The sequence below is a fragment of the Archocentrus centrarchus genome, chromosome 23 (assembly GCF_007364275.1).
Source record: "Archocentrus centrarchus isolate MPI-CPG fArcCen1 chromosome 23, fArcCen1, whole genome shotgun sequence".
In the NCBI taxonomy this organism is placed as follows: domain Eukaryota; kingdom Metazoa; phylum Chordata; class Actinopteri; order Cichliformes; family Cichlidae; genus Archocentrus; species Archocentrus centrarchus.
In genome coordinates this window covers 12,021,914-12,035,549 of record NC_044368.1, presented here as the reverse complement: position 1 = coordinate 12,035,549, position 13,636 = coordinate 12,021,914, and the positions used below count along the sequence as shown (strand labels likewise).

General features: G+C 39.6%; 1 protein-coding gene across 1 annotated transcript in view; it reads left to right on the top strand.

The window, feature by feature from the left end:
• Positions 1-13,636, top strand: part of cacna1c (calcium channel, voltage-dependent, L type, alpha 1C subunit) — a 207,622-nt gene that overhangs the window by 178,848 nt on the left and 15,138 nt on the right. Inside the window, exons 25-33 of the mRNA XM_030720526.1 lie at positions 348-435; positions 557-664; positions 757-809; positions 898-1,044; positions 1,166-1,367; positions 2,024-2,182; positions 2,282-2,392; positions 4,660-4,743; positions 5,610-5,693. Of these exons, the coding sequence (XP_030576386.1) occupies positions 348-435; positions 557-664; positions 757-809; positions 898-1,044; positions 1,166-1,367; positions 2,024-2,182; positions 2,282-2,392; positions 4,660-4,743; positions 5,610-5,693 (1,036 nt within the window). The remainder of the gene's footprint in view (positions 1-347; positions 436-556; positions 665-756; positions 810-897; positions 1,045-1,165; positions 1,368-2,023; positions 2,183-2,281; positions 2,393-4,659; positions 4,744-5,609; positions 5,694-13,636) is intronic.

The following is a 13,636-nucleotide window of genomic DNA, read 5'->3' as shown; positions in this document are numbered from 1 at the left end:
CCCCACTTTATGTTTCTCTGAAAAGAATCAAGGCTTTGTTCAATTTTCTTTTGTATACGTGTCTTGTTTGGGGGTTCTTTTGTACAATTTGTCTTAAGGTCTTGCACAGTTTTATTTCAGTTGTCCTGTGTACTTTTTTCCTTTTTTTTTTTTTTTTTTTTTTAAATTTCTTTAGCTTTTCATTGCGTCAGTCTCCTCAGTTTGTGTTTAAAAGTAAAGATTCTACTGAAAGCAGTTTATGGTGTGTGTTGTTCAAACATTACAAATATATTTTTAAGCTAGTAAGATGTGCTCAATCAAAACTGGCTGGTCAGTAGTTCTTGATTTAATTTAATGTGTATTTACAGGTCGAGTGCAATTAATGTTGTGAAAATCCTGAGAGTACTGCGAGTGCTTAGACCACTGAGGGCCATCAACAGAGCCAAAGGACTAAAAGTTAGCACACTCAAGCATTTAATAAAAAATACACACATTGCACACTTCCAAAAAGACGCAGACTCAACATGCAGTCTCATTTTTGTTTGCGTTTCTTTTTTTTTTTTTTTTTTTTTTGCAGCATGTAGTGCAGTGCGTGTTTGTGGCCATCAGGACCATTGGCAACATCGTCATCGTCACTACGTTACTCCAGTTCATGTTTGCCTGTATTGGAGTGCAACTCTTTAAGGTAAGGACAAGGAAAGGGAGTATGATCAGTTATTTAATTTTTTTTTAAAGTGAAATTTTCTCATCATGCCAATTTTCTCATCCTTCCATCAGGGAAAGTTCTTCTACTGTACCGACAACTCTAAGCAGACTCAGGCAGAGTGCAGGTAAGCGATCCCTCCTGCACTCAGCGTCTTGATCTTTTGCTTACAGCCTAACTACAATAAATATGTGTGTTTCTGTTTGTGTCCACAGAGGTTCCTTTATCACGTATAAAGACGGTGATGTGGGGAAGCCTGACAAAGCCCAGAGACTGTGGGAGAACAGTGACTTTAACTTTGATGATGTTCTGCAAGGCATGATGGCTCTCTTTGCTGTGTCTACCTTTGAGGGCTGGCCAGGGTGTGTGTCTATATACAAACACAGTGTCGATGTTTATTTACATGTATGCATGTATGCTTGCTTTATGTAAATATATATTTTTTTTAATTTCTGATTTTTTTATTCCCCTTCCCTCCGTCAGGTTGTTGTACCGAGCCATAGACTCCCACGCTGAGGATGTGGGACCCATCTACAACTACCGTGTGGTCATTTCCATCTTCTTCATCATCTACATCATCATCATTGCGTTCTTCATGATGAACATTTTCGTCGGTTTCGTCATCGTCACATTCCAGGAACAAGGAGAGCAAGAATATAAGAACTGCGAGCTGGACAAAAACCAGGTAGTGTTTGTGTGCGTTTCAGGTGAAGTCACTATACTATAAAATTCCCAGTACTTGTGTATCCCAGTGTTTTTGTTTGTGTAGCTTTCTGTCTAGCAGTAAGATAGACACTGATACAGAGAAGGGATTCTGCTGTTCTGACTGCAGTGGGAAAGTCATTTTGTCATTCAGGTGCCACAAGGGAGAAGGAATAGGAGCCAGGCAGTGGGTGAGACATGGATGACTCTGAAGAAGCTGAACATGAGTTTTAGGGGCAGAACCACTTCAGGAGTCCAGCCAGGAGGAGCTGCAGCAGTTCAAACAAAAGATGAGACTAAACCTTATGAAAGCAGTGAGGCCAAGGGCCTGCGGCTGTGTTCTCTAGGATGATCCATGTTTCAGAAAGAGCATGTAAATGCAGACAGAGGATAGAAGAGAAGCCTGGCTTTTTTATGAATGCCAAAAGACTTTTCTTCCATGACTGTCTGGGCACAGGGAGACAGAATGCTGAATAGTTTTGGAACCTCATCAGCAGACAAATGTAAATGGCAAATGCTCACCTATGCGTGCCTGTGTGTGTGTGTGTGTGTGTGTGTGTGTGTGTGTGTGTGTGTGTGTGTGTGTGTGTGTGTGTGTGTGTGTGTGTGTGTGTGTGTGTGTGTGTGTGTGTGTCACAGCGTCAGTGTGTGGAGTATGCTCTAAAGGCTCGTCCATTGCGTCGCTACATCCCCAAGAACCCTTACCAGTACAAGGTGTGGTATGTGGTCAACTCCACCTACTTTGAGTACTTGATGTTCACACTCATCCTTCTCAACACCATCTGTCTGGCCATGCAGGTGAGTAATGTTTGAGTGCATTTAGAAAAGAAAAAAAAAGCTCCCATAAAATTAATATTGTTTAAGAAGTTATTTTGTTTTGGTTTTTTTTCTCTGCAGCATCATGGACAGACCAAAAATTTCAATGATGCCATGAACATCCTCAACATGCTCTTCACTGGACTGTTCACTGTTGAGATGATCCTGAAACTGATCGCCTTCAAACCCAGGGTACGTCTACTACTCAAACACAGGGATAGAATAACAGTGTAGAGTTATAGACTAGAGAAATGTAGAAAAGCAAAGAGACATTTTATGACATGTTATTCAGTGAAACTAAATAAATTCACAGCTCTCTCTGTCAGTACTCATTGCAGCCAGGAAAAAAAAAAAAAGATTTTAATAGTTTTTTAAGGTTTTGAGTCACAGCACTTCAGACGATGGATTGTTGTACTCTAAATTCATAATTCTTTTTCATTTCCTTCCTTACGATGCCACAGATTTAAAACATGGTTAGAGGATAGCGTCCTGTGCTTAATCTCACTGCTCTCTTGTTACCCCGCTGCTGTTACTGTGCCCAATCTGAGAACTTCCTGGTGCTTCAGCTATTTAAACAGTAACAGATGGGAATGCTCCCCCTTATTACTTGAACAAAATTAACAATCACATAGTATCATATTATGTTTTACTCCTTGGTCTACTGTTGCAGTGTACTCATTGAAAATTAAGATACTTAGTGTACGAGCAAAGGTTTTTCAGTTATTAGAGAAATTAATTGCGTGAATTCATAAATACATCCACTAAACAATCAGTATTTTGCACACAACGTTTTCCAACCACTAATTAAAGTCTTCTGGGGGTTTTTTTTCCTTCTAAATAATGCCCTACAAAGTTTGTGCTTTTCATTTAAATGGATGCAAGATGGTTATCTTGTAATGACTTTTGAAATGCTATGAATTTTAGGACTTGGGAATTTATATCATGCTGCACCGCATATGCATGTAAGTAAGATGAATTGCCAGATTACGAAGGCAATGTTTTGAGGTATCAAACTCACGAAGTATCACCAGTTAAGTTGTGACTCTTTACACATAAAATACTTAGAAACTGATACTTGTTTTCCATCTTTCTTTCTTTTCTTGTGGTGCAGCATGACAACAGATTCCGAAGCCACACTGAATAGTGTTTAGGACATACCCTGTTCTGTATGCTTTGCCTTGCCTCGATGTTGCCTTAATCACACAGGAAGGAGAAGCTCGCTAATGCTCTTTGCTTCTCAGGTCTCACAGACGGCAGGCACCCCTGGAATTAGCTCCAGTAATGTTTCTCTCTTTGTAAAAGATTGTTCTATTTAACCTTAATACTTTTTGATAGGTTCAGCCGCGGATCAGCAACAGTAACCAAGATTTCTGTGTTTTCTGTGTTTTTTTTCTCCCCCCTTTCGTTTTGATGTTTGTATGGTTTTGAATATTTGGGTGCATTATTTAATGAATCACATACAGTATTTATTTGTTAATTTAGTTCCTAACTTGCTATTTTTGCTTTATATCTAATCTCTATTTAATCAATCCATAAATCAGTATTTAGGCACTAATGCCAACTTCTGTTTGACTAATATTTAACTCTCGATTCTCATTATTATTCCTAAAACTGAAAGCAACTTCATTAAAACCACTGTTTCCAAGGATACCTTCTAATGTCTGCACCATGCGGATGAATTATGGCAGGAGGAGTTTTTCCCTTTTTTATGATACCTCAGCTGCTGATGACAGATGAAGGAGCTTAAAATAGATCAGCAAGATTGATCTCTTTTCCCTGTCTGTGTGTATCCACCAATTTAGCAGTTGGTGCAAACAATTGCATGGCATTTGTCATGCGTACCTTACATCTTGATGTTTTTGTGGAAAATACTATAAGTAGTCAGTAGTTTCATTGCAGTAGAATATGCAAAATATGAGTGAGAAAACTGCAAGTCAGACAGACTCGCTAGGTTGCATCATTTGCAAACGAAACTCCAAGCTTCATTATAAGCTGCAGCTCTTTGTAATTACAGTGTAAAAATAAATATGAAATAATACTATTCTGGCCTGAAGATATATGGATGTATTTTGCATAAATACTTCCTTTGTACCAGTGCTGATAGAGAATTGCCCACAATGAGTTAAGTAAACAAAGTGGGCTTTCAGTATAATCACTGCCACAGCTTTGCTGAACAGCCCCAAGATGCACGTGGAAGATGTAAATAACCGCGATTTAACCCGCCATCCTTCACAGAGCAGGAAATTCAGCTGCACTTGATGAACAGATAGCACAGTGGAAACTTCTTATCCTTTCATGTGCTGGTTCATCAAGTGGAGCTGATTTCTTTCTGTTTCCTCAGTGTGCTGTACAACCTCATACCACCGTAATAGGGGCTGCGAAGTGGCAGCAGATGTTGTTTTCCTTCTAACCTACCTTTCTTACCCTCCTCCTCCTCTTGCTCACCTCATCCTGTGTAGGGGTACTTTAGTGATCCCTGGAATGTGTTTGATTTCCTCATCGTAATTGGCAGCATAATAGACGTCATTCTCAGTGAAATCAACGTAAGTACGATGACCCCCACCCCCTCCACTCCACTTGTCTCCCCCTCTCTGTCTCTGTCTCATGTCCTCTCACTTCTTAATCTTTTTATCTTCTTCTTCTGCTCTCCTTTCCCTTGTGGTTACTCTCTGTTGTGCTGTCATTTCTCTTCATCTATCTTCTTTGTCAGCCTCCTCCTTCTTTTCTTCCTCCTCCTCCTCCTCCTCCTCCTCCTTCTCTACCTTTCACTCTCAAAACCAAGATGGCCGCTGCCAAGCAGGGGACCCCCCGCAGCCACAGGGGTTGCTGAACGAGAACAAGCTTCTTCCTGGGTTTCACAAAAAGTCGAGGAAACAGAGGCAGGGTTTAGCTTTGAGCACAAAGGGTTTCTGTTTTGCGTCCTCCTTCCTAACTCTTCAGTGTCTAAAATGTTGCTGGGTTCTTTTCTTTTGTTTTTTGGCCACACTGTGACGCTCAGGTTTGATCCCCCCCCCCTGACTAACTGAACTAACTCACTGACCAATCACAAACAGCCTTACGCAGCTTTTTCTCATTTTTCTTTTTTTTTGTTGTGATTTTGTTGCATATTGTTCCTTACTGTTGTTCCTGTTGACATTTCCTCTCATGGACAAGCATGACCGATCGCTGCTGCTCTTCCTCTGCTGTCCAGCTTTTGCAGACTGCCCCCTCTTTTCTTTTTTTGGCCTTTTTAATTTTGTTAATTCTTTCCCTTTCTTCTCCTACTAAAAACTCCAGTGCTCATGTATGTAATGGTTTTTATCTTATTTTTCTCCTCTCTCCTTTAATTTCCGTTCTTTCCATTTTTTTAAATGTCTTATGTTCTGTCCTTTTCTTCTGTTGTTTTCCTTTTCTGTCCATCCCTACACAGCATTATTTTGTTGATGCATGGAACACATTTGATGCCTTGATAGTTGTGGGTAGCATTGTTGACATAGCGATCACTGAGGTTAACGTAAGTAGTCCAACTCCCTCCCTCCCTTCCTGCCTGCCTGCTCTGCCATTCCCACACACACACAAACGGGCCGAGCTCTGATACCCATCTCGCATGCTTTCAAATGATTAGGAAACTTCAGCTGCACAAAATTTTAACCTAAGAGATGGCTGAGTAAGTCTGGCAGATAAAACAGCCAGATGGAGCACAATCAAACTGGAAACTACTGGCCTCTGAAGGGTTTTTGTAGTTTTTGAGCTTTGTTTCCTCCCTATATCAGATTATCTTTGGGCATGGTTAGGTATCTCCTCCTTTGGGTTTTTTTTTATGTAAAAAAAAATGCAACAGAGGTTGCAAAATGAGGTTGCAGTGATGAAAATGAGGTTGCAAAATGTTTCCCAACAAATCCTAACCACTCATTTCCCAGTGTTTCCCTTTCTCATTTTTACCATAAGGAGCAGCGTGAAAAGGCCAAATTTTCAGTGCTGCTTTTAACATTTGAAGCTGCTTCCGATGGGTTTTCATGCCTCGGTCTGCTTAGCATCAGTAGCATCAGAGACTATTGCATTTGTCAATAGAACCGATTGCATTTCCTCAGCACTTGGTTTGGTTACACATTGGTTTTGTTTGGTCTTTCATCACTGCCTTAGAGGATACATTCCCCTGGCATGATGGACACTGTATAGCATGACAGATACAACAGTGGTATATCCAGGCCTGTTACTGTATTTAATTAATCTTAAGCAGAAATTATTTTCTAAAATTAAAGAACAAATGCAGATTCTCTTTTTATTTTTTTTTCCTACAGCAGTGTTTGACCTAAGGGTAAAAAACAAAACAAAAAAAAAAAAACACACCTCTGAGTTCATAAATAAGTTGCATTTTTTTCCTTTTTGTCCAACACTAGAAATGTGGAGACATGGGGAACAATTTGATCCATAAATGGATTTACTCAGGACCCATGAAATTTATGTAAATGTATGTATGAATTCATTTATCATCGATGTGGAGGCTCCATGGTCAGCAGTGGGGCTGAATAAGAATGAATATCCCGAACACAAGTCAAATGTTGAGTGTCTATTGTATTTACACTTCAGGGACAGTTAGTGTTTAATTCATGTGGTACTGAAAGTGCTCTTTGGCGGGAGTAGAGTTTAAGAGCTGCACAGTGCCGCTGGATAGAATTCCTTTTTATTTAGCCTTAGAAGAAAATACATTTATACTAATGATCTGGCTCACCAAAGACCTTCTTTTTACTCCCTTCCTAACATTAAAATTTCTTTGTTTGCCTTTATTCTGAAAAAAAACTTGCATCTTTTTTTGCAAACACCAAAAAAAAACTAAAAAAAGTACAGTTCTCTATACACTCATGGTAAAAAAATAAAGTACACCCTGTGTTAATTCTAAGGTTTTACATATCAGGAGATTTTTTTTTAATTATCTGGTCCTTAACAGGTCTTAAAGTGAAATTCAACACGTGGCATTATTTGTTTAACGAAAAATAAGGCGAAATGCAGAAGAAGTGTGTGAAACACGATCACACCTCATGATTCATTAGTTTGTAGAGCCACCTTTAGCAGCAATAACTTGAAGTAATTGTTTTCTGTATGACTTTATCGGTCTCTCTCACATCGTTACTGAGGAATTTTAGCCCACTCTGCTGTACAACATTGCTTCATTGAGGTTTGCAGGTGTTTGTTTATGGACAGCTTTTTTTAAGGTCCCACCACAGCGTTTCAGTCAGTTTAAAGTCTAGACTTTGACTGGGCCAGTGCAGCACCTTTATTCTTTTCTTTTGCAGCCATTCTGTCGTAGATTTCATGCTGTGCTTGGGATCATTGTCCTGCTGCATGACCCAATTTCAGCCAAGCTTTAGCTGTTGGACAGATGGTCTCACATTTGACTCTAGAATACTTTGGTATACAGAGTTCATTGGCATTGTGGTAACACACACGTGAATGCTCCAAAACGAGCAAACTGCCGAAACGTCTGCTTTTATAGACATGCTCACGCTTCCTGATGATCAGGTGCATTTGATTAGCAGCACCTGGATGCTACTTAGCGTCTTAATTCCTGTGGAAGCAAAAAATCTCCTAGTTTTACACACACAGCTTCTGCATTTTGGCTTTGTTTTTGTTAAATAGATAATAACACAGTGTTATATGTTATGTGTTGTTGTTCATCTCAGGTAGTATGTACCTCATTTAAGCCCTCCTAAGGACCAGTTTATTTGTATTATGACCTAATGTGTAAAACCTTGACAAAGGATGTACTTTTTGTTTTATCATGACTTTTAGTTCAACTTAGAAATGTTAAAGACTCACTTGCCAGCCTTGCTTTATTTCTTGAAAGCATTAAAATTACCACCTTCAAGAATCTGTAATTTTGCGCAGTGATCTTGGAAAGAGCTAGGTGTTTTTAGTCTTTATGATAAGCAAAGCTAAGCTATCCCCCAGCTGGAAAACAGAAGGAGCTTCATAGTGAGGTATTAGTCTTCTAATCTAACTCTTACTAATAACAAAACAAAAAATATGCTTTTATTTAGTAGGTCATAACAAATAAAAAAAATTAAAATAAATTGAAAACCACACATGGAGATGCACATAAACTGTTTTGCCTGAAATCTTCCCGGCTTTCATATATCAGCTGGTTTGAACATATGAAGCAGGAAGAGAACATGCACACAAGTACATCAGCACATTGTATCGTATGCGTTGTTTTCCTCCATGGATAGCACCGCTGAGGCATACAAATACAATACAGTCAGTGTATTCCAGGAATGTATGAGCTAGGCACTTAGTTTCATGCTTTTAGGAAGGCATTTGTCCCCATGAGAGGCTGGCAAAGCTGCTTATCTTTGCTTGGATATGCTTAGATGTATGCTTGGAGTATGATGTTTTATTTAGTTTTTCTATGTAGTTATTATAGCAATTTGCTGTCAAGGGACTCAGTAAAGGATCATAAAGTATTCTCATGTTGCCTTGCAGGCAAATAATGTATCTGATCTTGAAGCTCATTTATAGAAAGACATAAATGTAAATTTAAATAAAGAGACTTTTTAACCACCTTGAGACTGAGGTGTGTTGGGCCAGAGATATCCACTTTTGTCATCTATACAAGCCGCTGATGTTGCACTTTACACTTTGGTTTGGAGATTGCCTTTGATTTGATTGAGTTGGTTAAATGAGAGATTGATTGATTTGGTTAATTGGCTTGCAGTTCTTTCTGAATGATTCACTGTATTACTTTCTAACCTCTAACCTAAAGGCATGCCCCAAGGTCTTTTTTTTTTTGTTTTGGTTTTTTTTTTGTCTTTATTTTCTCTTCTGGTAGTTTTTAATAATTTGGGTGATGCGATGCCCAAGCTACCTTTTCTGTCTTTCTCTCCTGTAGTTTTTTCAGTCTGTTTTTTTTTTTTTTTAAGAAACCCTCCGCACTCTAAGAACTCTTGACCGTTTTTGAACTGGGGCCTTTTAACTTAGGCATTTTAAATTTTAGCCTGCTGCTGCATTTCATCAGCCACAAAAGCACAAGCGAATGCATTTAACAGCCACCATCTCAATAGCTGCTTCTCACAAATGTAGACAAGTATACAGTGGAGTGCAGTAACTGGCTGGCATTTAAAATCTTTTCACTTTGCCTATAGTAAATATTAAAAACATCCTATCTAAATGCACCCACTTTGCGGCTCCTTTGGGTGCCGGTTGACTTAGATTAGCAGCATATCTTCCGGTCATTAAAACAGAATATCCCCTTAATCCTGGATCTCTAATTCTCCCCAGAAACCTGCGGGTGCTTCTTAAACCTTGTATGGTTTCTTTTACATTTTAGTTTTGGTATGTGTAGAAGTAGTGTGAACAGATTGGTAGTGGTTTGCTCTGAGCGGTGTCTTGCAGACAATGCCAGTATGGACTGCATCTATTTCTCTATCTTCGGAATGCCTCTTCTTCTCCTCTTCATCCTCCTCCTTCTCTTTTTCTGAGCTTTTTCAGTGCACTGAACTCTTCTTTTATGGATGTTCATCTCTCTCTTTTTCTCTGTCTTTATTTTTTTTAATTTTTTGGACGTTTGATTGCGGTGCAGCTTGCTCAACTGAAATGAAAGCTGGGTAACATGGGTCTCTCATGTGTTTCATATACCCTTAAGAGGTTGACAATTATCCGCTCTATATTTAAACAGCATGTTTTAAACAGAATATTAATTATTAAACAAAAATGTTTTCTTGGCTCTGTAACCTGAATTCAAGGGTATGAATGTTCTCATGACACACATGTTACCCATGAAACTGACTGAACTGATGGAATTTTTGTTAAAAAAAAAAAAAAAAAAGGCGTACAATGTGAGTGAATAACTCTGATCCAATTTTAATGTGCTCCCAAATTCAGCGAGCTGCAACTAGACTAACTCACATCTGTACTGTAGTTCAGCCTGAACGGGCTTATATTTATATTAAAAATTCACTGTTAATTTTTTATATATTGAATTTATTTTGGTTAAACTGATATTCCATATAAGAGTCTTAGAAGAAGATGAATGAGGGATTATTTAAGTTTAATTGGATACTGTGTCAAAGCTTTGATTTCAATTTGAAATTAAAGCAAATTTCAAACAGTGGCCCTGAATCATAACCCTCAGAAAAACACATGATCTCCTACATGCCTTGAGCTTGTTATTTAGTCCACACTTAATGTAAATCAGGTAATCTTCTTCTCCTAAATCCTTCCTTCCTTCCTGCAAATCTTCCCTTTATCCCTAAGTCTTACCTCCCTCCCTCCTTTCTATAGTCGCCCTTCCTTCCAAGCTTCCTTCTCTCAACCCCTTAATGCACTTCAGTCAGTACATATACACACACACACACAGACACACTCTCTCCAGGCTTTTTCTGCCTGATCTCATTTTTTTATTTCAACAGATAATTATTTGTGGTGCATCAAAAAGGCTTGTAATGCAATAAATGGCCACAGTTGTGATCAGTAGAGGCAGACATAACCTTTTACTCTGTGTACATCGTTAGTTGGTGTGTGTTATCAGAAAGGTGTGTAGATGGCCCTGTTGGAATCCCTTAAAATCCATCATTGCTTCCTTCCTTGTTTTCTTCCTCTCTTATATAACTTCCCATCATCTCGTCCTTTCCTTCCTCTGCTCTTATTCCCATTCCTCCCATTTTCCCCCTAAATTCCATCTTACTGTTTCTCTTACCCACTTTCTTTCTCCCTTACCTGCTCCTTCCTTTAAACTCACCTGCTCAGGTCTTTCTTGAGTCTAAGACAAGGACAGGAAGTAATGATGCATTTATTTTGTGAGGGGGGTATTTGAACACGGCCATTTCTAATGCAGAGTGATGTTGCTCCCGAGTCATAGATTGAACTATTAGTTAATCTATCGCTCCCAGCAGTCTGAAATGTTGCAATGTCAGGGAAAACCAGTGGGTGTCTCCCTACAGTACATGGTTTGTGTGCTTCTTAGTACATGCAGACACACACAGGCTCCAATTTCCAAAGTCAAGTGTCATCTTTGTCATCAGTGTAACTGACTCTGGCTTTTATGTCATCTTACTAGTGGATGCTTCCTTGAAAGTAAAGTTTTCAAACAGTCTTAATTTCACTTGAATTGTGACTATTCTCAGGTCACAAATGCACCAGATTAATATAGCAAGTATTTGGTAAATGTATCTTTAGTTTAAACTATCCCCGATCATATACAGTGATGCATGGGAGTATGCACATAGACACACACACACACACACACACACACATGCAGTTCCCCCTATACTGCAGCTCCAGAGCATTAGTCATTATTTTGTTCCTGAATGACAGAAATTTCCCACTATTTCACATTCACTACATGTTTCAGTCTTCTATCTCTGATAAGAAGTGATTCAGCCTGATGTGGCCCTCACAGAGGATAGGTCAGTCTCAAGATGCAGTAATATCACACAAATATCTCCCTCCTGGCTCAGATGTAATTATGTTTATTCACCACCGTATGAGGGTTGATCAGAGACTGAACTCTGGTGGTTTGTGAAGTTTTTTTTTTTTTTTCTTAAAAAAAAACCAGCAAAACACACACATACACACGCACATACTACACACGCACACCGTCACACAAACGCACACACCAAGGCGCTACTCTGGTGCTGATGTTTGTTGCCTTTCCTTAAAGCCGACTGACTCCTCCTCGTCCTCGTCCTCGTCCTCTTCGTCCTCCTCTTCCTCCTCTTCCTCCTCTCACCCCCCTGTGGTAAGGCCAATGGTACGCTCTGACGGTAACCTCGCCCGCCGCCCTACCTCCTCCACCATCCCTTCATCCCTCCATCATTCCACCCCTCCTTCTGCTATGCCATTCACGGTATGATCTTCTCATTCACCCTGTCATCTCCCCCTCTGTCGCTCATGCTGTTAACTTCTGCAGCATGCTGAGAAATATATTGCTGTTGTTTGTGCTTTTTAAATGTTTATACACGTGTGGTCCTGTATGGTCAAGGACACTATACATTATGCAGGCCTAGTATCACTGGAGCCTTGTGACTTTCCTTGGTGGCTATCATTTTTGCCATAGAACCAGCTGCCCCCACTTCCCTCATGGCTTGCAAGTTGCCCTCCATATGGAAGTGGTATCTTTTGCACTTCGTCATCAGTACGAGCCATCATGGTCACGCTATCACAGTGTCTCTCTTTCTTTCACTCTTCTCCACTGATCTGTCTGTATCTATCTCTCTCTGTATCTGTCTTTCTGTTTATGAATCAGTCTTGTCATTTGTCTCTGAATATTTCCAACAATTCCTTATCTTTAGTCTCTCTCTTTGGCTCTCTTATTCTCTCTGTTACACTTACTGTCACTGTACTTCTTCTGCTCACTCCCCCTCCCGCCCCACACTCTCTCAATGGTGCAATGGTGCCCACTGTGGTCCAATTGTGGTATTTACATGCAGTACAGAATTGTGATTTTCCACTCCTCAGAAGGATGTGCCACTTTTAGCATATCTGGCGGTGGAGTTTGGGGTAATTCATGTTCTCGGTTACTTGTTAACACTACATCAGGAAGCATCTACATTTAAAAAGTAGCCAACATTTTCACTTTTATTCCAGAGTTAAGATAGAGTTAAGAGTGACTTTGTGCAAATCAGATCAGTAACATGTTGAAGAGCAACGTACCGTGCAACATCTGTTATCCCAAACTGCACCAAGATGTGTGGAGAATGGCAAGTTCTTTGTAGGAGCACACTGTGTGTTCTTTGTGGGATTAACATAAAGAATTAATGGCTTCTTGGAAAAATACAAGTGGCAAAGCAGATTCAGAGGTCAGAGAGGCTGGCGTCGTGTTTCTTTGGGTCACATTTCATTATTACAGTAAAGACAGATGCAGCACGGCTCTCTTCTGGTTGCGCATTGATTGTAGTCAGATTTGTCCTGTGCATTCTGTTCTGGTGCTTTAATGGGCAGTCAGATAACGGTGAATCGGAGATTGATTATTTAACATTTTCTCCTCATTTCTGCATAATTGTTACTGTTGTTATGACTGCTAATGAACTGATATCCCTGCCTTCACCTGATTCATCTGCCATTTGTGGTGTAAATTGTGGATATTTATTCCTTAGCTGGGCCCTTAGCTGCTGTATTGACTGCATCATGCTGTATACAAACTCTGATGTTGCCTTTGTTTTTCTGCCTTTTTGTACTAGAGAACAAGCAGGAACAGCATAAATAAATAAATCTGTATTAGAATAGCACTCAGCGAGATGGCTGAATATTTTATCGTGGACTTATTTCCTGTGGATGACAGAAGCCTTAGCTAACCTTACCTAATAAAGTAGCAGAAATTCAAATAATGGATTGCTTGAATGTCCAGCCTGGAAGATTAGTAAACAGACGGTATAGATAAAGAGTTTTACCACACAGGAAAATAACATTTCTACATGACAGTGAAGGCATTGGAAATAACGTTGTTTCTGCATGACAGTGACC